This window comes from Lepidochelys olivacea (genome assembly GCF_965140295.1).
Source record: "Lepidochelys olivacea isolate rLepOli2 genome assembly, chromosome: 22".
In the NCBI taxonomy this organism is placed as follows: domain Eukaryota; kingdom Metazoa; phylum Chordata; order Testudines; family Cheloniidae; genus Lepidochelys; species Lepidochelys olivacea.
The window spans coordinates 5,033,521-5,059,062 of NC_140432.1; the positions used below are offsets into that span (position 1 = coordinate 5,033,521).

A 25,542-nucleotide genomic window follows, 5' to 3' on the forward strand; every position below is an offset into this window, starting at 1 on the left:
GCAAGTTTCAGCGCTGTAAAGTGGCAGTGTAGACGGTGCACAAGCGCTGGGAGCTACTCCCCTCATGGGGGTGGGTAGTTCTTTGTTTTTTTACAGTGGTGGGAAACCTCTCTGCCACCGCTGGTGTCGCGACTACACAGTCATGTTAAAGAGCTGCCGCGGCAGCACTTTCACGTTGGCAGTGAAGATACACCCTTAGTATCTGTTAAAACCATTTGATTTACTTTTTTTGTGAGAGTGGTTCCCATTGATACACTTTCTGTGAGAGGCTAAGCCTAAGGCTTGCTGCCAAAATGGACAGGTGAAGAACAGCAGCTAAGTGTTGCTGCTGTCCAGTAATGTGACTCAGCTGCTGCCCCTTACTCCACGACGATGACTTTTTTTGGTGCATTCTTATTACATCTTGAACACATTCCATAACTGCGCTTAATGCGTGACAGTGAGATCATGCCGATACCTAATCTTCTGCATATCCTGGAACCCTGCTGTTACGATGCTCTTTAGTAGAGTCATCTGGGAGGATGAGAGTCTCATATGGAAAACCTGTTCAGAGGACCATTCAGGATAGTGCTGGGGTGCTCAAAACCAGAATTTTCTCACTAATTATCCAGCATCAGCCAGGGCTGGCATTTTTTTTTTTTTCAAAGGAGCCAAGTGTTGGTCTTGATGCAGAAATTACTGAGTGAAATTCTCTGGACTGTTTATGCACAACACCAGGCTAGATGATCACAGGGATTCTAGTTTTCCATGATATAATATTAAAAAAAAAAAATTCTCTGATGGAAAAAACAGTCTGAACTTTAGTTTTCCTAGCCACGCTATATTAGTTGAACATAATGTTTTATTGATACGGTGGAACCCCATTTATCTGATCTAATTGGAATCAGGCCCAGCTCAGACAATCAAAAATTCGGATAACCCAGAGAGCTAAGACCCAGGTGACAGGACTCGGGCTCTCGGCCCCAGTTCAGTTAATACAGAGAGCTGAATAATGGAGGCTCAGATAAACAGGGTTCTACTGTATGGATTTTTTTCCCACAAAATGTAAAAACTAAAGATTCTCCGTAAAAACAAACATTCTATGTTTTGTGTCGTCTCCTCCCCCCCGCCCCTCCCCGGGCAGTCCGATTTCTAGGATCCCCGATTATCACAATTGTACTTTCTGGCTTTAAAATACCAACTCCCATGGAATTTCAGTGAGATGTGGATGCCTGGCTCCTTTGGAAATGTCGGCCTAAATTACTTAATTAAATGAAGTTATAGCCGAACCTCCACTTTGATTTTTATAATCTATTTTGACTGGTATCCCTTGACATGCATTGAACAAAAACTAAAATTAATGATGTTGCAACTATAGTGTATAAACATAAAGTATTTGGGATGCCACTTAAGTCAAGATTTATGTTTAGTGTTTTTAAACAGGTTTCAGAGTAGCAGCTGTGTTAGTCTGTATTCGCAAAAAGAAAAGGAGTACTTGTGGCACCTTAGAGACTAACCAATTTATTTGAGCATAAGCTTTCGTGAGCTACATGCATCCGATGAAGTGAGCTGTAGCTCACGAAAGCTTATGCTCAAATAAATTGGTTAGTCTCTAAGGTGCCACAAGTACTTTTCTTTTTGTTTTTAAACAAAAACTTTATTTTGGTTTTCCTCAAACACTTAAATTCCATGGAATCTAGAATCTTGATTCACCTCCACCCACGAACTCATTTAGCCCACTCTTCTGAAGAATAGTGTTTTCCCTTTTTCAGTTGTATCAGATACATGCATCATGTTTGAATTAGGGTAAAATGCAAAGCATGATTACAGTTCAAATCGCCTGTCTTTTAACATCTGCATATACTTTTCTCCACATATGCACATCTGGCCTGCAGTCTAGGAAGTTCTCTGGACCAATCTGCTTGGTAACCACGAAGCACAGAAAATTCAGATCTTAGTTTCCAGATCAATGATATCCCAAAAGATTTTTTTTGAGCACGTATTTTCCCTGTTCTATAAATTTTAAATGATATCCTTAATTTTATCATTTCTTGGTCATTGATACTTTCTACTGATTGTTCAAATTGCCTGTGGTCTCATAGTTCATGTTAACAGAAGAACTATTTGCTAAAATACATGTGGTTGTTGCCCTGTACTACAGTTACTCTTCACTTGTATGTGAACAAAAATTATTCAGTAGAGAAACCAGGCAAAGTGGTTTACATGGCGTTGGCCTAGCTACCCTGGTGCAGTAATGTGAAGAGAGAGTCTCTACTGTTTGATTTTGATTCAGAATTAAAAAAAAAAACTTTCTCCAGAATATAGCTATCACAAAACATCCCACATCCTGCATGAAGTACAAATTTATTTTTTAAGACTATGTATCTTCCCTTCACCTAAAACTCTCTCTGCTTTAGAGAGTGAACAAGAGCTTAGTTCTTAATCTCTGCGCTTTGCGATTCAGGTTAACTACCTAAAAACTGAGCTTTTATATAGTGCTTTGCATTGTCAGACTGATGTATGTACAATAATGTGAAGATCAAAAGCTGATGTGTTCGTGAAAGTGGTGTTCCTCAGGATTAGTTATAACTGAGTTACAATACTTGGGTTATGTGGTCTCATCCCAGTCCCAACATTTAAATGCATCACTAAAAACAATACATATAGATGCACTGTGACAGTGGGCACAGTGTGTGAAATCTTAGATCAGTCAATCTCCTCTGGCCAAAACAGCAGAAATGTTCAAAGGTTCTGCTTTTAGACTTTTTTAGAAGGGAAAAAGAGTACTGTTAAATAGTATACCTATATCAGTTTAAAAAATACTTTGCAGTAATCTTATACATCTTAAAATCCTTTTAAACAATTTCTCCTCCAGTAACATTTACACTCTTCAGCAAAGGAAAAATTGTTTATCTTGTGCATTTGACAGCATTGTGTTTATATGTTTGACTCACAGACAGAATTTTCATGTTAAGTTGTGTCAGTTTATCTGTACCTACTGTAGCGACAACTATCACCATCTTTCAGATTAATGTGCCTTTCCAGGTGGACAGTACCCTTCAGAGTTGCAACTTAACATTGTATTGATGCTGGTAATTTGTTTGAATTTGTCTCAGTTTTTTAATAAATGGACTATTTATCTGCCATTGTTGTATTCAGTATTGCCATGTTGGTCCCGGATATTAGAGCAGGGGTGGGCAAACTCTCTGGCCTCAGGGCCACATTGGGGTTCCAAAGCTGTTTGGAGGGCTGGGTAGGGAAGGCTGTGCCTCCCCTAACCCTATCCACCCCCTTCCACTTCCTGCTCCCTGACTGCCCGTCTCAGAAATCCCGACCCATCCAATCCCCCTCTACTTCTTGTCCGCTGACCACCCCCTCCTGGGACCCCCGTCCCCTATCCAATCCCCCCTGCTCCCTGACTCACCCGTCCCCTATCCACACCCCTGCCCACTGACAGGCCTCCTGTGACCCCACTCCGTATCCAAACCACTCCCCCCAAAGCCCCTTTCAGAATGGGGCCCTGCGAACATGGGCGGAGGACTCGGGAGGAGCAGGGGCAGCTGCGCAGCCGGAGAGAAGCGGTGGCTTCCCCTTCAAAGCGCCACTTCTCTCCGGCTGGCTATGCGGCCGCCCGATGCTCCTCCTGAGTCCTCCGCCTGTGTTTGCTGCACTCCCACTGCCTGCCTGCTCCCCTGTGGCTGCAGGTGAGCCTCCCTTCCTGCTCTCCCCTGCCCCTGCAGTGCAGCCCCCTCCATGCTGGCGCACAGCAAGCTGAGGCTTCAGGGAAGAAGGGATAGCAGGAGAGGGGCAGGAGGATAGCCTCCCCGTATGAGAGCTCAAGGGCTGGGCAGGATGGTCCTGTGGGCCAGATGTGGCCCACCTCTGTATTCGAGAGACATGGTAGGTGAGGTAACGTCTTTTATTGGACCAACTTCTGTGGGTGAGAAAGACAAGCTTTTGAGCTACACAGAGCTCTTCTTCAGGTCAGAAGAAAGCTCAAAAACTTCTCTCTCTCACCCACAGAATTTGGTCCAATAAGATGTTACTTCACACTGTTTGGCTTCAGCTAGGGTATGAATCCATTACAAAATACTGACGCTATATCTATCCACTGTTGTGACTGAGCCCTGCGTGGCCAACCTAGTGTTGATCTCTAGCTGTATAATGCTGATCTGAAGGAAGAGAACTTATGACACAACTCAAGTGATGATTAGATTACAGAGTAACTACCTCCACTGATCTGTCCACATGATTCCCATGATCTTAGCTGAATACTTGTGTCTAGCAATCATACCCCGCGCTCCAAACTGTTTGGTGGATTTCTGCTGGTCTTCAGATATTCTCAGCAGACATTTTATTTTTTAATTGTAAGAGTATCTTTTAAACAGTTTTCCTATGATTGATCCATTTAATCTCCAGATGTGGTTTAAATCACAGAAGAAAAAAACGCCCAGTCTGGCGTTGGAAAGTCTTCTGCTAGATGACTGAGAGATACAAGTAAGGGGGAAACAACAATCTGTATTTGAATATTAACTTAAAGTGACCAACACTAACTCTAGAACACATCTCTTGGGCATCCCATCTTCTATTGAGCTGTTCCAGTGGCGAGTTACTCACTTTTAAAAATTTGAAACTTGTTTTCTGTTTTTCTAGCTTCAACTTCCAGTCACTGGCTCTTACCCCTTTTGTCTGATAGATGAGAGCCCTGTATGGTATCCTCCCTGGGCTGATACTTATAGACCATGTTCAAGTTACCTCTTAACCTTTTCTTCAATAAGCTGAATAGATTTAAATGCCTTAAGTCTCTCAGTGTGAGAGATGTTTTCCAGGACTTGATTGTTCTTGTAGCTCTCCTCTGAATAATCACCAATTTCTGAACCTCCTGTATCTCTGAATAGATGAGAATAGTTCTTCCTGGTGGCACCTGTAAGGTGGGGGGAAATTACAATAGACAAATACAGCAATGATTGGGATGAGTTTTGGAACTTCCTTGTGGACATCTTTTTGAACTATGGTGGAGGAGCAGCTCCTGGAGATTGCAGTGGGCTATTGCTGATAATTGTTGTATGTCCTCAAACTATGACTAGATCCTGTTTTTCAGAACTCTTAATATTAAGGTTTTCAAAGTATAAACTTCTCCAAGGTGACTGAGCCCTGTCTGTTTACGCAAATATACAATGGAGGAATCTTTCTTCTGGAAATTGACTACAAGAATATTGAAATATACAGGGTAATCTGCACTAGTCACTTCCAAGTGGATAGTATAGTCTGTCCCAGGTGACAAAAATCACATGAATAATTCCGTAAGTGTTGGTCTATTGGCACTTAGTTCACTTTTTTAATTATGTGTCCTTAACTAATTAAGGCAGACTATTATTTGGGCCTCCTGTCTTTGACAATGATGTTCCGGATTACTTTGTTGGTAGGTAAAAATCTGAATGGCCAAGATGCAATAGTTGCTGCTGGAAGATTGAATGTTTCTGTTCTGTCATCTTCTACATTCTGTTAAGTGTTTCAGAATTTACTGGATGCACCTGAAACTAATGAAACCCACAAATTCAGAGCAAAGTTAACTGTGGTACACTGGAATTGTGGGTTTCTGTTTATATGGCTAAATGTACATCTACATTAGTTTCTTGAGCAAGGATGGCTAAGACTGTGGTCTTGCCTGTTACCTTTTCCTGTCTAACTTTTTGGTTTTGGGCAAGATTGAGAAGGTGGTATTGGTGTAATTTCTTTCATTAACTGAATTCCACACATTTCCATGATCTCAGACAATCTGGTTTCAGATGTGTATGTTCTCAATGGAGGCTAATAGCTCTCTAGTGATGCCTCAGGTCAAAGTGTCAATGCTTATCCCGGTATGTCAGCAGCTCTTGATGGTGTTGACTAAATTCTAGGTTCTTCTAAGGGTGGATGAAAGAGCCTCATGCTGGAGTAAGGCCTTCTTTCAGAGGTTAATGCTGGTCTGCTTACTTCCAAGAGCCGTGAAATGCATGGGTTCCATTACATCTGCTCTCTTTGGCTTCCTGTGAAGCTACAAGTGAGTCACAACAGGATGTAGTGTCACCTAGGCATTAATATTGAACAATGTCCCCTCCCCATCATTCCTGCTCTCAGCAGTCTCTTTGCTCTCCAGTGCTTCAGGGACTGTGATCTGCATGATGAACCAGCTGTGATTCAACCCAGGTCAGAAACAGCTGATCTCATGTTAGAGAGAAGCACTTAGAGGAATGGATGGAAGCAACATCTGCAGAGGATTTCAGCTTTTTGCCAAAGTGGCTTCTGCTCTCATGGTTCTATTTGATCCACCACGTCTCAATTCTTAGATGATGCTGGCCTTTACTGCCATATATTCTGCTGCTAGCCAAGAGGCTTGACCTATCAGCAGTGCTTTTTGTCACTTCTGTACTGGGAGCTGCCCTTGAAATCTGCCTGCATGACCAGACCGAAGGAATTTGATAGGAAGGTATAAAGGAGGCCCTAATACAGTCTAGGATGAGGAATGCATCTGAAAAGTAATCCTTGATGGCCCTTGAACAGTATGGAGGGTGTTTTCCTTGAAGGCAAGCAAATCCACTCTGGGATGCCCTTATTCATTAAAGATCACCATTAGTGCTTTTTAAGGACTGTTATTAAGTAGTCTGCACAATGTCTTGGTCAGCAGGTGAGAGTGCAGTAGCAAAGATCTGGTGAAGAAAGTAATCATCCCCTCCAGCTCGCCCCAAATGCATGAGCTAATGCACCATGGCTTTGTTTTTGCTCAAGGAGCTGTATCTTGAGATACAGCTTGACACAAGGAAGGAATGCTTTTAATGGTAGCTGTGTTGAAGTTCAAGTAATTCATTGATATGGAGTCTAGTTTTTTCCCTTCCTTTTACAGTCACATGCTCAGATCTAGATCTGTTTAGTGCTTATTGCCATGATATTGGTGCCTAGATGGGTTCCTCATACCAAGTTTGAAGCATTTTTTGTACTCATTAATGCCTCCATTAGTACCAGTAAGACTTTCTGTTGTCTGTCTTCGACTGTAGCAGGAATCCTTCCCCTGTTACTCCACTTCAGGCTTTGCCACCAGAGCCTTAGCACCTAGGAACACTGATGGTTGTGTTGCCATGAGGGGTGGCACTGACAGTCCATGCCAGACTTCTTTGGTGCCTTGACTAAGTTGGGACTTGTTCTGCTTGCTCCACTGGGCTGGATAACAAGCAAGGGTCTCTTCCCTGAATATGCATCTGCCCCATCTTTGCCCTTTTTTTTTTCTAAAGCCTTCTGTACTTGTGGAGATCTTCCAAACTGCCTCATCCTTATGGAGCCATGGGTCCTCAACTTTTGTGGAAATGGACTAGACAGAGGTCTAGATCTCCATCCTCAAAGGTGATGAGGTCTAGCTGCTATTCTGCTGCTTCCAATTTGGCTTCTCCGGAGCTGTCATCTCAGACATGATAGGTTAGTAAGTAGACACTTCAAAACTTCCTATCATTCTAATTTTCTTCAGGCATTACTGTGGACTTCTCATTGCTCCTTAGCTGACAATGTCTCCACTACTAATATCAAGTCCCTCAGAGGATAGGAATGGTTTTACTCCGCAGCAGCTCTGGCTACTGCTGCTGCCACTGATGGAAAAAATCAAGCCAGTTGGATCTCCTTGGGGTCTAAAGCATGTGCCTCAGCCATTGCAGATGAGAATCACTAACAAACTACTGCTTTAGTTAAATGAACTGAGGATGGAAGAAAAGTTCAGCATGTCTGAGGGCTATCTGGTGACCAAATAAGTCCTAAGAGCAAATCAAGAAGTGGTGGATCTGAGGTGGTCCAAAATAAGTCAGAGCTATCTCAGCTTTCTATCTTCTTGTGTGCGGGTTGTTAGTCTTAACTTACCATACAAATGACCATTTTTGATGGGTTTGAGCTGTGTTCCCATGGACTGCATAAAGTTCAGATCTCAGGACAGAGGCAAATGGAGCTCATGAGGTCATTTTCCCCTTATCTCTTCTATCTCTGTAAAGACAGCATCCTCTCCGCTATTGTAGTAGATAGTGGACATCCCTTACACTGTTACATTGGATAGAGTGGTCCCGTTTCCTCACCCCAGATTCCTGTCTCAAGTGATCTCTGGTGCTGGACATCAACCTGCTGGTTTTGTTCTCCAAGCCTTAGTAGCATCGAGGGAAGTGTTTTTTCACATCAGGGTCCCTAGTGTGGACAGAAGACTCTTAGCTATTTAAATGAGACCAAAACAATCCAAACATCCTTGGTCACTCTGGCTCATAGGGATAAGAGATAGGGTCAGTCCTGCTCAACCCACAGGGTGATTTATTTTCACAGTCTGTGTATAATTGACGGTTCCAACTTGGCACATGTTCAGCCACCTCTGGGGGTTGGATCACATTCAGATAGGTGTAAGGCAGCCTCTGTTACTTGCTTTTTTCAAATTCTTTCTTGCTGAACTATGCAAGGCTGCTCTGGTCCTTTGGAACTCTGGTCCTTTACTCAGCATTATAACTTGGACTTGGTGGTCTTATGGCAAGTTCTGGACACTCTTAACTAAGCCCTGCTTGCCTGCAGAAGGTTGACTACTACTTATTTATTTGCTGAGAGAAAGTCATATGGCTAGCTCTCAAAGGGTCAGCAAGGATTCCTGAATTAATAGATGGAACTGATGGTGGTTTTGGCATCTGTCCCTTTTGTGCCTTATAACTCCAGAGCAATGGGGAGGAGGCAAGTGTCCCCAATAGAAACTGCTTGCTTGAAGCTTCTGAGCTGAGCGCACACTTCTATCAAGATTGTAGATCTAGATGAATAATTTGAAGAATCAGTGTTACAACTTCTTGTTCTGCCAGGATGGTTTTCAACTGGATTTTGGTATTTGCTCCCAATAGGCTCTAGTGACAATTTTGAGTAAGCATGTTGGACTCTGACACTAATTCCAGTCTCTTGAATCATCCTCTCATTAAAAAGTTCTTCAGGGCACTAGTTACTGAAAGCATTTCTAGTACAGAGATGTTAAACTCCAAACCCTTTCAGTCCCCTCTGTGTTGCTTTGCTTGTATCTGCTACCATGGCAAGAGGACTTCTGAGATGGGAAGTTTAGTAATATAAAGATGTTTAATGTACCATTCATTGGATGGGCTCTACCCACCATTCCGAACTTTATACCAGAAGTAGAGTTTACTGGTCTCAGAAAACAATTCCATTCTTTCAACCAAACTGTCTTATATTAAAAAAAAAATAAAATAAAAACCTGCTTGCACAACCCACCTGAGCAGAACAAAAATTCAGATCATCCATGTTTTTCATCCAGTATGTAGATTTTTTTCAGGCCTAAAGGGACCATTATGATCATCTAGACTGACCACCTGCTTAACGGAAGCCAGAGAATTTCACCCAGAAATTCTTGCATCAAGCCTGTAATTTCTGCTTGGACTAGCACATATCTACGGCCCTTTGTTTTCAGTTGGGTGTTTTTGTTTGTTTAAAACTTCCTGGTAATTTTAGTGTCTTATTACAAAATTAAAGGGCATTTTCTGGATAAATATTCTTCTCCTGTATCTTTTGTTTGAAGTTGTTGTTTGTTTGTTTGTTTGTTTTAAACTTCCACGTTCTGAAATGTAACTGGATAGCTTTTCATTTTGAACCCATTTTAGCACGAAAAGTAGTTCACTAACATTTCATTTGCTCTGAATGCTGATAGCACGGATAACCATCTCCAACAGTGGTAACATGTATGTGCTGAGCATTGGATTGAAAACAATACATACACCAGTGCTCAAGTCATTCTGATACTTGTGAATTGGCTCCCCCAAAGTCTGGACTGGCTCCTGGCTCCAGAAGGAGAGAGACCAGTTAATGAGCTACCATCTCTCCTTCCAAAGTGGGAAGCTGTGTTCAGAGAGTTCTGGCACTTCCAAAATATGGGTGAAAATCAGTAAAAACTGAATAATAGCTCTGGCAAAATCTGGGAAATTTTCAGTAAAAATCAATAAACTGAAAACAAAGGGTCATAAATCTATTTTTGATCAAGATCTGGAGTATTTCACAGCAAAGATTTGTAAGACCATTACCTGGTCATACATAGACTTTTAGCAAGCACTACAAAAGACCTTCCCTTTGAACTTTTTCCCTTTAATTGGAGACAGTTGCTTGCTGTTGGAGAAATAAACGAGAAGCTGAGGATCACCGACTTGTGTGAGCTTTTCTCTGTTAACACTTTCAGCGTGTATGGCAGCTCCTCAGCCCATTGCCTTTCAGTCTTTTCCAGGGAACTTGTTACTTTTGCTTAGCTACGCTGGTGATTCATAACGAGATCAGGTGAGTCAGGTATACAGCTTCAGAAAACATAGCTGCAGTGGGAAACTGACTGGTGGGGATAAGGACATCAGTGCCCATATTGACTGGTTGGAAACTGTAGCTGCTGAGGGGAGCTTGGTTCCAGCGTTGGCGGGTAAACTACTGGAGGTACCTGTATGCCGCAGCAGCGGCGAGGGGTGACCTGTTTCCAGTGTGGCTGAGCATGAAGTGCAAGCGTCTCTGGATTTCCTTGTGTCACATTTTCTATGTATGGCTTTTAAGTTATAAATGTTGAGCAGAGATGGTCTTTATTTTCTGAGCATAGGGCCCCCAGTCCCAGTATTTGTTTAGTAATAAAATCTGAGAAGGCATCTGATGGTTAGCACCAGACATTGAATAGTTATATTAAAAATAGACTTTTTTCCCTTCTGAAAAGACTTACGATGATATAAAGGTGCTGACAGGACACTATATGGAGATGCATTGTTAATGCCCTTGAGCAGGAGTCCAGTTGCATTCTGGGAGGGACTACAACGCTTGAAAAAGCCACTCTCCAGTGATAACACAGGAATCCTTATAGATGTAGGGAGAGTTAAGGCTTCATTTTCAAAAACACCCCCTCCCCCACTCCTAGTTGTAATAATTATGCAGAAAATCTGCAGGATGTTGTGCTGCATTCTTGAGCTTGCAAACACCTGCAGAGTGAAATGAATAACTCTTGTTAGCGTCAAGGTGGTCATGCAGAATCATGTGGGGCAGCAGTGAACCAGACCAGAATATGCCAGTTTTAGTTCAATGCTGTTAAAACCGTGTGCTGTAGAGGCACAGAGATATCCATGATGAAGAGAATGGAAAATGCCTGTGTGGAGTAGAAAATAGTGGTAGTCCCCTCTCTCCAGGGAAAGAAAATAGAGGTCCCACCAACCGTTTTTAGCTATGGGTTGTTGGCAGGAGGAGGGAACCTTTTCTTTCAGAAGCTAGTGGGGTTGTAGAAAGCTTTGAATTTATCAGACCTCTACTAACCAGAGGTGGATATGAAAGATGGAATCATCCTAGCAAGCTCCTGGGTCCTTTTGGCAGTAATCTCAGCATATGCTTTCCATCCTACCAAAGTATCTGGAGATGTGTTCTAACCAGGGCACTGCCTCCTTCATCTTTTGCATTGGTCTCTGCTGAGTAGGTGCTTGGTGAACTTCTGCCATGGTCTTAGCAAAATAACATTAGAGTGGGGGCTGAATGAAATAAATGGCTGCTAATAAGATTGCCTCTGCTCAAGTCTTAAATGGATAATTTGGTAACATCCGTGCAAGGGAGAACTCTTTTGAAACATAAAATTGAGTTTTAAGCATTTAAGCCAATGTTTGCAGATGTTGAGGGCTCCCAAAGGACCTAATCAGAGAATATGGACGCTTCTCAGTTAACTTTGCTGGAGACAACACTGTGTTTATTTAGGTTGTCTATTAATAAAGCAGTTAGAATCTCTTGGGCCTTAAAATTGAGACAGCTGTAACATTGTTTCTCAGTTGGATAAGGAAATATTGTAAGGCTTGTAAGAACATAAAATTGTTAGGAAAACTGTTTTAAAATTTGAGTACACTGATTTCTAAGAATGATATGCAGCGGTGGAGTAGCTGTGTCAGTTGTAGGATCTTAGAGAGACAAGGTGGGTGAGGTAACATCCTTTATTGGACCAACTTCTGTTGATGAAAAGGACAAGCTTTTGATCTTACACAGAGCTCTTCTTCAGGTTACAAATGATATAGTAGTTTACATTTTCCCCTATGAAACTGTAATAAATGAGGTGGAACATTAGTCTAGAGTGAGACAAAGTATCTATCTGAAAATGTACTTCTGCTCTGCAAAGTGACTGTTTAAAACTGGTACTTCCTACTCACGTATTCTCCTTGCACCTGGGTATTACCTGCTTGGTCTAAACACTGACCTATTTAGTGTTTACTTCTTTAGCCTTGCAGTGCCTTCTTGCCCTGCCCTGCCCCTCAAAAAAAAAAAAAAAAAAAAAAAAAAAAAAAGGATGCAGTTCTCCTGTGGATCATCAACAGATTTAAGCATCAAATGCAGGATCTAGTTCTACCCACAATTACTCATCCAGCCCCACTGAACACAGAGTTGTTAGACAGGTAGAAAGTGATGATCAACACTTGAAAAATTTACGAAATGGAGGACTCTGCCTAGTAACCAGCAGTAGATACGAAAGACACAAGTGGAAGGGGGACAGTAGCCCTGCGATCAGTACCCCATTGAGAGGCCAATGCCTCTGCTACCTTTGCTCGTATTTCAACTAGAATATTGTCCTACAACCTTGCTTGGGAGAGACGGGGGTTATAGCTCTGACACTTTAAAGCACCTCTTTCCATTTATGGAAGAAAAGGAGTTTCTCTTCCAGTCGGGTCTCCTGGCTGTTGCATCTTGGGTGGGATGAGATCTCTGCTACTCTGCACTGTCACAGTTTCCATTTTTTGACTCTTCACCATTGAATAATGGTGCGCCTGCTGTTGGTGCTGTTTGTAGCTTTCCCAAGCAGCGGCATGGAACTAGCATGGGTTTTTGATAGCTGCACTCCTTCCCTCCAGATTTCTGAATATCAGCCCTGGAACTGATCAGAGTTGTTCGTTTCCCACTGCTGTGGCTAGAGCAAGCTAAGAGCCACACTGGAGCTGTCTTGAGAATCAGGAAGAGACATCAGTGTACATTCTTGGCTTGGAAGGCTTTTTTTGCAACCAAAGGTGCTAGAAACTTGGTGGCTCTGTAGAAGGTGACATAGTAGGGCCCAGGAGTGCATCTTTCAAGCCCTAATGGTTGCTTTTGTGAGAGAGAACGCAGCTTGATTTTCTTATTCAAGGTTCAGTTTGAAGTGATGGCAGTTACAAGAAAAATGTTTTGTAAATTGAGTACATCTGATAGGAAGTCCTTGAAATACAGTAAATATGGAATCCTACAAAGCAATTTTTAGTCACTTTTCAAAGTAGAACCACACTTTGAATTAAAAACATTAAGGGATATGAATAAAGACTTTCTAAACCAATCCTCCTTGACTTGGAAAATTGGAAGCAGATGCAGAAGAGTTAGATTTCATACTGTATCTTATAATAATGCATAGTACTTAGCCTCTAGAATAAGAAATCAAATAGGTACAAAAAACCTGGTCTAAACTTGGTGATACGTCTTTATTGGAGGCTTCAGAATCTAGACTGGACTCTGTTGTAATGGATTATTAGATGTGGCCATCTTAGTATTGTTTCTTGATGATTTGATGTGTGAGTCTGGGAATTTGGAGCATTATTGATTTGACCTCTTTTAAATTTCAGCAGCTTCCCAAGAGACAGAGTGAGTTAGTAAGGAATGCAAAATATGTAAGTAATAAATTTTACTAGCTAACTAGTTTAGGCAAACATTTTTTACCTTGTATCTCCTTACTAGAATAAGGAAGGTTGGACTGTCTTTGCTTTTGGGGACTCTTCTTTCTTTCTCTCCCTCCCCCACCTTCTCCAAACTGTGGGCACAACAACAGCTGTACTCTCTCCTTCCTGTAGAAGGTGTGTGCATTCTACGGGCTGGCTGGTATATTGGATGGGATTTGTGTTTGTTTTCCTGTAATATGTAGCAGATTTATGTATTCTCTCCCCTGCCCTCAAAATCCCCAACTTTGAAACTGGTGAACCTGTAGATGCTATACAACTTTATTCTTTGTAATTGATATTCAAGCTAAAGCATCGTGTGTCAGGAACATCAAAGTTGTGATGCTTCCTGTCTTACAAAGGTTAATTTGGCAGTTTGGTGATTGGATTATAGTACTTGAACACATGTGACAAAGATTGAGCAGTATAAGTAAAAATAAACAGATTGTCTAGCATTCTTATTCTATCTGCACGTGAGTGTGTGCCGTTCTGGAAAGCTAGCACCAATTGAGTAACACAAGGTTTTGTGTCTTAGACCCTTCGCAGGTGTTACAGTCGAGTGAAAGAACATGGTGTTGGGAAAAGGAAAAGCAGTTACACATTTGAACAATTGGAACAGGTGTTTGGTCAGGGAGGATGGGACTCGCAGCCCTGCCAACCTGTACTCATTAATAGTAGCGGCCTGTACCAGGAGCTGGAATCGGATGGCAGCACTATGGAGGAATATTCACAGGAGGATTGGGGGAACCACAGTCAGGATCTTCACTGCTACCAGGGAGGAGACCCGGAATTGGGTAAGAAATTGATTATTGATCCTTCTGTATGTTTTGGTTTTGCCTGTGCTTGTAGCCACTCTAGTGCTAATCCTACTCCATGATCCTAATCCATCCTATGCCATAATGCTGCTGTACCTACTTCTGTGCCTTTCTTATACTTGCTGGCTTAAGACTTGTCACAAGCCAGAACAGTTATTGGGAAGGAGGGGAAACGAATTCCTATAACTTGTATAAATCTAAGGTGCATAATTTGCAGGGCTCCCTAAAGCTGTCAAACACCTTCTCTGTGTAACTGTAAATTGTGGACTGAACTGATTTACTGCTAGTGAATTCTAACAAGTAGAATATTTGAAATAAGTAGACTTTAACTTGTTTGCATTGTTTTATTTTAAAACAGGTACAGTAGCTCTTTTGTTCCTGACAAGATGCTAGAGTGGCCCTTTGTTTAAAGTTTGAGATTTGAGTTTTAATTTGAATGAGGGGTGGGAGGGAAGAAAATATGAATTGTTGAACTTGATGTTAATTGATCTGTACTGCTGATGCTCATGGTCACACAACAACAAAAATCTTGCAGGTAGATCTCAGTATAAATTCATAATTCGTTAGGAGACCTAAAAAGCTAGCAAGCCACACACCACAACTACTTTTATGCTGTGCAAGCAAAATTGCCAAATTTTTGCTTTTTCCAAAAAAAAACTCGCTAGTCTTCCAAATGTTGTTGTTGCCCAGCCCTGACAGATAGATATTACAGAAAGATCTACTTTCCTGAAAATATGCTTACATTTAACGTCTGAGTATTTTACACAGAGGTACATTCTTGCCTACAATAAATAGGAGGGGAAAAGGTTTATGTATTGACTGAGTCTATGGAAGCTTATCAAAGTTAATTTAAAAAATGATTCCAGTGGGATTGTAAGAGTGAGGCAACATTTACAGGGGAAGATGAATAAAGGCACTGTTCTTCCTTTTTCTATCCTATTTGTAGGTTAGATTGGGGGGTGAGGGGAAAGGCACACAAATATACCTCCATCTGTAGCTGTATTCAGGGGACTGGTAAATTCTGACTTTCACCAAGAGATGGATTAAATTGTATTTTCAAATGAAAATAGCAAACCTCCTCAAACGAACTGAAGTATGAGAAAACTAGGAATGTTAGCTCTTTAGAGGATCAGAATGTATGGGGGGCTTGGGGAGAAGAACGCATAAAAGGGAGCTACTTGAGATAAAGGGGAAGGAGTTTCTTAAACCATGTATTTTAAAATGTACATAAATGAGGACTGTAATTCCATATAGGGGTTCTGGTGACTCGGGCTTTGCTCTGATGGTTTGTCACCATTATCCTTCAGAAGAATTACAGCAACATTTACGTGCAGTTGGGGCTCACAATATTCTTTATGTTCAGTGAATGGTGCACACAGTTTAAATGGGATACAGATACATTTGTTCTGGTGCTTACTCTTCGGATGTGCTGTTGAAAGCAGAATGGCCTTTCCCAGAATGTAGTTTACAATGAAATCAACTTGTGACTTAAAAGCAGGAATTACTCTTGTCCTTGAACGATCTTGCCCATGTGAAGCCAGGTTTTGATCCTGTAGCTAAAAATTCAGTCATGGTGATGTAGCTTACATAGTAGCTGGTTTTAAGAGCTGAAGCAGTCTTCTCAGAGTGTGACGTCAGAATTTTACTGGAAAGCACGAAGTGGACAACTTATTACCTTTCAAAGTAAAAAGCTTTGGGAAAGTTTTAAATATATAACTATCTGTCTGAACTTTGCTTTTCAGATGAAATGCCTGCCACAAAGAGAACATTAAAGATAAAACAGGAATCTTCAGAAGAAGCACAGTAAGTAACTTATGAATGCTTTGCTATTGAGTGCATTTCCCTAGGGGTGCTGCGCGGGAGGAGAGATGTTTGAAACTTCTGACTATAATTATAAATACATTGTGCAAGACTATTGAAGAATCTGCTTTTTGCATCATTCCAGTTACCTCAAAACATGTGGAAAGCTTCACAACTCAAGTCTCTTTTGGCTCTGTTATACAGCACATGAAACAGAACTCTTTACATGAATGCAAAAATTTGAACTGTGTAAAAGACGCATCCTAACCTTTGGGGATGTGGGCGGGCAGGTCTTGGGGTGCGCTGGCAAAAATCGTGACTCTTGGATCTATTTGTAATTTGGTTTCCATCTGCCTAAAGTTTTGTCTCTTTGGGCATGCAGGAAAAGGAGCATTTTAAATGTAGGTTTCAGAGTAGCAGCCGTGTTAGTCTGTATTCGCAAAAAGAAAAGGAGGACTTGTGGCACCTTAGAGACTAAACCATTTATTTGAGCATAAGCTGCATCCGATGAAGTGAGCTGTAGCTCACGAATAAATTTGTTAGTCTCTAAGGTGCCACAAGTCCTCCTTTTTCTTTTTCTTTGAAATGTAGATGTTCATTAAAGTGTATGGGTATTCCCACTAATGAGTATAACTATAGTAGCTTAAAATTAGTACACAGACCTTTATCTAATACCAGCATAATGCTGGGGAATACAGAAAATAGCTTAGAAGAGGGGGGAAAATCAAGACAAGGAGGAGAGGGGTATTGCTAGTTGAGCAATGTACATTTCTGTTGGCCTTGAGCCTTACTTGCCTTATACTTGAGAACAGGCAAGTAAAACGTTTAGCATTATAAGGGATGGGCAAGTTTACTCTGTGCCTAGATGGTAACTTTTTCTGCAGTTTTGCAAAGCTAGATTGTAATCTTTTGCTGCATTGGTTTAACGTGGCAAATGGTGGGACGTTTAATGTGCCTTTGCTCTTGCGGGAAACACATGAATCTCACTTTCTCCACCACCCCCTATTTTGGGGGCCGGGGCGCACATGCTATGTGTGGATATTCTTTGCTGGAGAATGGGCCAGTGTGGAATAATAGTTTAATCTTATTTTGGGGCAGCATTTTTATGTAATGGCAAGGTGACTAAGTGATGACTACCTTACATATTTCTCTATACACTTAACTGTAGAGGTCAACGCCCCTCCTATTAAAGTAAGCACCGTGATTTTCATTCTACTACCCTGTTTTCAGTCTCTAATTTTTCAAGCTTTCAGGCTGGGATTTTCCAGACTTGGTGTATGCCTCAAAGTGAACTTCAAATCTGATCTGAATCATTTTAGCAGATGGAGCGTGAATTAGGAATTTTCATTTTCCCCCATGTAAACATTTGTGGCCTCTTTTTGAGCCGCTCTGCAGCTGGAGGTCAAAATTTATATTTAAATAGTCCTGAGAAGTGTCATTTCCTTAGAAAATGGACTTTCATTTTACTATGCTCAGACTTTGAAGGACATGTTCTCCATGATAACAGTACACTTGACACTGTTCATACAAGGCTGGGAAGATTGATTTGTTCACAGATGTATGGCTAAATTACACAGTGGCTTTACATCCTGCATATCTTAAGATACCTTTTCATAAAAAGCAGAGGAGCTTTCTCTGAACCCCTGCACACTTTGCAAAGTCCATAGGAAGTAGACCTGCACTGAAGCACTTCAGGAGCTCCACAACTGAGAGGTGTAAAGCATCTTCCATAGCCAGACTTTTCCTGAGATTGTGGGGGAGTTTGGTTTTTTTCCTCTCGCCAAGGAGCCTTTTAATTATGCTTTAATTCTTTATTTAAAACAGGCTTAAATAAATACAGAGTTAACAGGATTTGCAACCTTTGCTGGAATTTTGATAGCATTGCATTAAGCAATCAAATTCTGAATGAACATCCTTCACTCTGTCCTTTGTACTTATGAACACGATGTAGGCTGTAATTGGGTTGCTAGGGATGATCATAAATGGGTGTGCATGTAGAGTTGTAGAAAAACAGGGTCTGAACTAGAGGCTGTAGCATAATGCTCACAGTCACACTAGGGCAGCACGTACATTGTCCAGTTAGCCTTAACTTCCACATTCTTTTCTCCTGAGGGCTAATTAGTGCTATATTAGAATTGGAAAAGGTACAGAGAAGGGCAACAAAAACAATAAGGGAATAGAATAGCTTCCATATGAGGGGAGATTTAAAAGGCTGGGACTGCTCGGCTTGAAAAAGAGACGACTAAAGGGAATATGATAAAGGTCTATAAAATCATGAATGCTGTGGAGAAAATGACGACTAAGAGAAAGTGTTTATCTCTTCGCATAACACAAGATCCAGAGTATCCAATGAAAGTAATAAGCAGCAGATTTAAAATAAACATAAGGTAGTACTTTACACAATGCAAAACCACCATGTGGAACTTGTTGCCTTGTTGTGACAGCCAAACTACACTGGTGTTCAAAAAAGAATTGGATAAGTTAATAGAGGCTAGGTCCATCAATGGCTATTAGCCAAGAGGAATGCAACCCTATGCTCTGGGTGCCCCAGCCTCTGACTGCCGAAGCTGGGAGTGGACAACGGGATGGATCCACTGGATTGCCTGTTCTGTTCATTTCCTCTGAACCACCTGGCATTGGGCATTGTCAGAAGAAAGGATATTGGGCTAGATGGACCCAGTATGGCCATTCTTATGTTCTAATTTTACAGCAGTTGCAGTTCAAACATATTTCATATAAAATAATGCAGAACTGTGAGATAGCTTGACTACTTGTAAAGCTACTAGCTAACACAATTAAATTGCATATCTACTGTTGCACGGCTTTCTCATGATCACACACGCTAACCTTTTTTGTATTTGCTTATGTATCAAACAGTGTCTCCGCTTTCTTTTTGGAAATAAGACAATAAGATAAGCTTTCCAGTTGGAATGGTTAGAGCAGAGTCTGGGAAAATTTGGCCTAACATGTAGAAATGCCAGGTTTCAGAGTAGCAGCCGTGTTAGTCTGCATTCGCAAAAAGAAAAGGGGGACTTGTGGCGCCTTAAAGACTAACCCATTTATTTGAGCATAAGCTTTCGTGAGCTACAGCCTGACGCTTATCTAAAAACTTGTATAATATTAAAGTGTACAGTGTGTTAAACTCTTCTCTGCAATGTTAGCAATGCTATGCTAATGCATGAGAATTCGTGAAACTGACTAGAAACACAAATGAGATTAGTTTTATTTGCATGGTCCAAAATGAGATTGCACAAAACAAGCTACATAAATAGAAAACTAGAGAATGTTATTTTTAATCATGTATTAGGAATAGCCAGTGTTCTTAAACTGTATGGTTGGTAGAGCATTGGGGCCCTGAGTCAGCAAGGTACTTAGGCTCATGCCTAATTTAAGCAGGAGTAATTCCATTGAAATCATTGGACTTAATCACATGTTTAAAGATAGGCAAATACTTAAGTGGTCCTTGGGCCACTTACTTAGTACCTAAGTATATGTTTAGGAGCCTAATTCTTGGCCCTAGCCTCTCTTCCATTCCACAGGTCAGCTTAAAGTACCCAGGAAAGGAAGGGAGAAAAGCCAGTGTAGTATGCTCCTTTTTCCCCCTAGCTCAGAGACGACCTGTGTCTACTCTGCTCCTCTGGGATTGCCCTGATTTTAGGAAAGTGGGACTGGGGGGATGTTCCCCTGCAGACCCTGGAGGTTGAGCTTGAATTTCAGGTAGATGTTAATTCTATGACTGCTGCTTTTATCAGAGACAGGTGGGACAGGGTAGGCATCCAGCAGTAGCATACTTCCATGGCCAAAAGCAGCTGTAAGAGTAGTGTGGAGGAGCTGATTCTTTGCTCTGCAGATCTAGGGGGCTGTGCCATACCTATGCACTTTTCCTTTAGGGAAGCTTGGGGGAAAATTCCACAGGGTATACCTTGTGTGGTGTCCTAAGGCCTTCATACCCCTTCTGCAGTCCTATAGTGAAAGGACACACCATAACACATGTGGTGAGGTTTTTCCGACAATGGCCCTTTGCAGTGGAGGAAATCAATGCAGCTAGTGAGGGGCAACTTTCTAGGAGACTTGTCGCTGAACCATGCATTGGAATTAGTATGGCACTTTCTGGACACTGGGGGTTCTGACTAAGCCTTTGTGGCTGCACACGTACATACATGAAAACACCTTTCCCATCAACCGCCTGCAGAAGCAAGGAAAATGGTACATCGCTTCTACCCTGTTCTGTGAATTAATGGAACAGCTCCACTTTGGGCACTTTTCCAGTAGAGGGACCCGGTGCATAGGTTTAATACATAGTCTCTCTTCACTAAACCAGTCGTGTAAATACACGACTCATCACACTGACTCTGCTGCCTCTCTTGACTTAAGAACGGCCAGACTGGGTCAGACCAAAGGTCCATCTAGCCCAGTGTCCTGTCTTCTGACAGTGGCCAATGCCAGGTGCCCCAGAAGGAATGAACAGAACAGGATCAAATGATCCATCCCCTGTTGCATATTCCCAGCTTCTGGCGACCAAAGGCTAGGGACACCATCCATGCCCATCCTGGCGAATAGCCATTGATGGACCTGTCCTCCATGAACTTATCTAGTTCTTTTTGAACTGTTATAGTGAGCCTTGACAACACCCTCTGGCAAAGAGTTCCACAGGTTGTCTGTGTTGTGTGGGGAAAAAATACATCCTTTTATTTGTTTTAAACCTGCTGCCTATTAATTTCATTTGATGACCCCTAGTTCTTGTGTTATGAGAAGGAGTAAATAACACTTATTTACTTTCTCCACATCAGTCATGATTTTATAGACTTCTGTCTTATCCCCCCTTAGTCATCTCTTTTCCAAGCTGAAAAGTCCCAGTCTTACTAATCTCCACATTAGAGACCCCAATTCATTTTTGTTGTCCTTTTCTGAACCTTTTCCAATTCCAATCTTTTTTTTTTTTTTTTGGAGATGGCGCGACCACATCTGCACGCAGTATTCAAGATGTGGGCGTACCATGGATTTATATAGAGACCATATATTTTCTGTATTATTGTGTGTCTGTCCCTTTCTTAATGATTCCCAACATTGTTTGCTTTTTTGACCGCCACTGAGTGGATGTTTTCAGAGAACTATCTACGGTGACTCCAAGATCTTTCTTAAGTGGAAACAGCTAATTTAGACCATCTTTTGATATGTTAAGGTGTCAGACAGTAAATGCCTCCAAGCTCTTATGTGAGATAGGTAATGATAATTTTCCCCCTTTTATAGAGGTGGGAAGTAGGGAACAGAAGTGAAGTGGCTTGTCCAAGGTTACACAGCTAAGTTAAGAACATCTGTGATAGAATTCAGGAGTCCTCCCATAGTCCCTTGCTCTGTCAGTAAGCCATTTTCTATCTCTTCCAAACTTAGCTTTGACAGTTGGGCCTATAATATCTTTACCCCAAAATGTACTGAATTTATGGCATAGCGTGCTTGTGCTTCTCTTGCTAGACCAGTATAGTGCCTAGGACTGGCTTTCTAAATTTTTCTGCAGTACCTACAACAGGATCACAGGGTAGGAAGTGCACATGTGATCGTGCAGTGTTAGCTTTCTGCTGTGCTGCTTGGAACTCTGTATGTGAAGTCTGACGTTCAGTGGGACCCTTTCTTAGTTGATATGGGCCCAACCATCATAGGACTTGGAACTTACTAACTCCATGAGCTACTGTCTCAGAATAAAATGAAGGGGGAAAATATTTAAGAATTTGTTCTGCTATTTTTATTCTCTTGTGAGACAAAATAAAGAGCTTTGAAACATGTTGGCTCCTTCACTGAAACGGCTGTGCTAGCCGCTGCTGCTTGGAGTCTGATTTGTACAGAAACGGTTTAAAATTCCCACCAAGCTTTGAATCACCACTCATTTGAATCATGTAAGATTTCAGCAAGACCAAGGGAGCCATTCCACCATCAGTGGTCAGTGTCCTACCTGCAGCCATGCAGTTGGGAATTCCAGCTCTACCGGTAACTTGCTGCGTGGCCTTGGGAAAGTTTACTGAACTCCTATCTGTCACTGAGTGACCTACCTCACTGGCTGTTTGGAGCATTAATTCATGGTTATAAAGTGGTTGGGGAAGCAGTTGCAGCGTAGCACACTTTTCTCTGTTTTGTGTGCACATGTGGTCACTATTACATCTGAATCTGAAATTCACAGGTAGTTGGTACAGTACAGCCTTTTAAATTGCATGATCCCTATTTATAACTTCCCTATTGGTTTGAAGACTTCAAGTCAGACTGAGATGCTGGATATAATCGTAGAAACCCTGAGTTAGAAGGAACCACTGCTGAACCATCTGAGCCTCAGGGAGATGTCAAACTTTGGGTGTCAAAATAGTTTCCGTCATCCTTGTAGCTTTCAGAGTGCTTGGGTTGGTGATTCTGTCCTTGGCAATCCTTGTGTCTTCTCTAAAGCTCTTCTTTACCTATCACTGTCCTAAGTGAAGTCACACTGGTGCCTGCCAGCACTGGCCTGTTACAAGAGATGTTGTTGTTGGTTGTTTTTCACCAGGAGTCTCCTTTTGAATTCATCTGAAGTTAGTTTATTAATCACCTTGTGTAGTACTATTTTACAAAAGACTTTATTCTAAGCTGTCTCTTCCACTGTTCAGTTGAAAATTACAAGTTCTGGTTTATCAGGTTTTGAACAGAAGTGTTTCTCTAAGAGAAAATTGAGGCTGTCAGCTGCCTTTTAACAAACAAATGTATAAATGCTGCTGCCAGCATAACTCTGTACTCAGACAGCAATGTACTTAATAAGACAGCCAATTATAATGTCACCTTGTCTGTCTTGTCCCTAGAAGATGATGAACTTACAGTCCCAAATGTCTAAAGTGAAAGTTTGAGATGGCATATTCCAAGCTGTAAGTGACAGTGCTGCTCAGCATCTCTGAGGCTTGGAATCTGAAGAACCAACAGCAAAGCCATATATAGAAGGCTGTCTTTCCATCTTTATCCATTGCAAAAGTACAGGCTTGTATGCTATAGTCTTTCATGTGTAAGTGTAAATGTGTATCTTGTATAAATACTTAGGAATATTGTAAAGGTGCATATCTTTATCCTCCTGTTCCATGCTGCTAAACCTGAGCAGGTCCAGGTACTCCCCCAGCCGCCATTAACACTGCTTCTAGCATGAGAATGGGAGCCCTGGCACAGCAGCAAATGGCTGGCTGAGTCATAACTCTGCTCCTGTGGGTTCTCAGCGGGTTCTTTCAATGGCTTTCTCGTAATTAGGTGCAGCTGAGTAAAATGTTGATTAAAAAAACTGTCCAGAAATCATAGTGCGTTTATGGTATAATTACTCTTGATGTGTGGCTGAGACACACTGGATGTTAATGACATAAAGCCACTGCTGTGCTGGCTATTAAGTGCTCTGTGAAGTGAGTGGTCTGACTACTCTTAATAGAGCTGTTGCATCATTAAATCCTCCACCAAAATTGCACCATCACCCCCTTGTTCATAGTCTCGTCAAGGCTCCAAGGCTTGACTGGAGCTGGGCACACACTACCCTCTCACCTGGAATTGGCCCCCGTAGGTCAGGGGTGGATACTGTGGGGAAAGCGCCATTCCCGTTCATTAGGGTGTGAACTAATGCTTGACCTCCAGGGCTATCAGCCAGGCACCATTCACTATTCTAAAAGTGCAAGTGGGAGAATCGGCTGTTGCACCCATTCCCAGCTTACATCCCCTGTGGAAGGGGTCCTGGCTGACTTGTGCAGCCTTAAGGCTCACATTTACAAATGCTTACTATGACATCCGTGAACAGTGGTTATATAATGTCTTTCCTGTGTATAACCCAAGTATTGCAACTATTTGAGGTCTTCAGTAGAGGCGTGTGCATTGTGTTTGGTAAAACATTCAATGAGTGCCTATCCAAGGCTCCAGTTTAGGTTAAATGTCTGTCAGTGTCCCACTCTTACCTGATGGAGTTAGTTCTCCAATACCCTCTAGCAAACTAAGGGAAGCCTGTCTCCTCATTGCCATGTCATCACTCCCACCAGTGCAAAGTGCCATAAATGCATTTGTATTGCACTGGTGTAAATGACACAAGGTGTAGGCCAGTGGTGAATTGGGTTCCCACTACCCTTCATCTTGGGCATCGTGCTACCCCTTCAGCCTGTGACCCATCCTGTCCCCAAACGTCTGGAGAAAAATATGGCCTCTGTAGCTCGGGCAGACGTTGGCAAATCTGGGCTCTGGTGGTGCAGAAGAGGAGAATTCCAGAGCTGCAAGGTTCCATGGAGATTGGCTTCCTCTTGGTTGTATAAGGCGGGCTATAGGTCAAGCACCGCTGCTGATTCACCTGTGGCAGTGTGCCATTGGGTGAAAAGGGGGGCCTCAAGTAACCTGGGCCCAGTCCACGTAGGGCTTTAAATGTTAGAAGCACCACCTTGAGTTTCACCCAGCTGCACTTGTCTGCAGCTTGTGGAGTGATGCTCTCTTGGCATGTAGGCCTACTTAATACTCAGGCTGCTGCTTGTCTCCTTCATTTCCACTTCTAAGCGATCTTGAAACAGCCCCGAATTACAGATGTTATGAGAATCTGATCTTGAGGAGTGTAGCCTTCAGTGGAGTGATCTCCATCCTGGAGAAGAAAATAATAAATCATTGCGGAGCTGGCCCAGGCTCAGAATAAAGAGCCTGGACCAGCTCCGCAGTTGGTGTAAATTGGCATAGCCCCACTGATTTCACTGGAGCTATGCTGTGGTTTCTGACAGCTGTACTCTAACCTGAATTTCTATGCCAGTTACCTTGGTGGACACAGTCTGCATATATGGTATTTTCCTTTTTCAACAGAGTACGTATGAAGCTTTCAGGGAGGCATCAGTAGCTCTTTAAATTCTGAAATCTGTGGGATACGCGAGGAAGAATCTGCAAAATAAATGAGTTTTTTCTGGTTTTTATGTAACTAGTGGCCAAATGTGGAAAATGGCAACATTTTAAAATGTACTGCTGGAGGAAATGATTGATTGGGCACTCTGCCGTCTCCTTTTGAGAGCTCTCCTGAGCTCACTGTAGGCCTTTCCCACTGCTGAAATACCAGCTTCAGCTATAGAAACATTACTGATCCGCAGCCAGAAAACACCACCTAGTCCTGTTAGTCTATGCAATATGGAATGTCTGTAGTCAGAGACGCTCTGTGTGAGGACGGAGTACAGAGCATGTTACTAGGTGTACACGCTGAGTTTGAAATTCAAAACAAAGTGGTTAGCGAGTTATCTAAATAC

The 25,542-nt window shown here is 42.0% G+C and overlaps 1 protein-coding gene across 2 annotated transcripts in view; it reads left to right on the top strand.

The window, feature by feature from the left end:
• The window catches only part of MSANTD2 (Myb/SANT DNA binding domain containing 2), a 33,738-nt gene that overhangs the window by 2,315 nt on the left and 5,881 nt on the right, over positions 1–25,542 (top strand). Inside the window, exons 2-4 of one of the 2 annotated variants that reach the window (XM_084611660.1) lie at positions 13,596–13,640; positions 14,221–14,479; positions 16,243–16,303. In XM_084611660.1, the coding sequence (XP_084467786.1) occupies positions 13,596–13,640; positions 14,221–14,479; positions 16,243–16,303 (365 nt within the window). The remainder of the gene's footprint in view (positions 1–13,595; positions 13,641–14,220; positions 14,480–16,242; positions 16,304–25,542) is intronic. The other variant, XM_084611661.1, reaches the window with a different exon arrangement.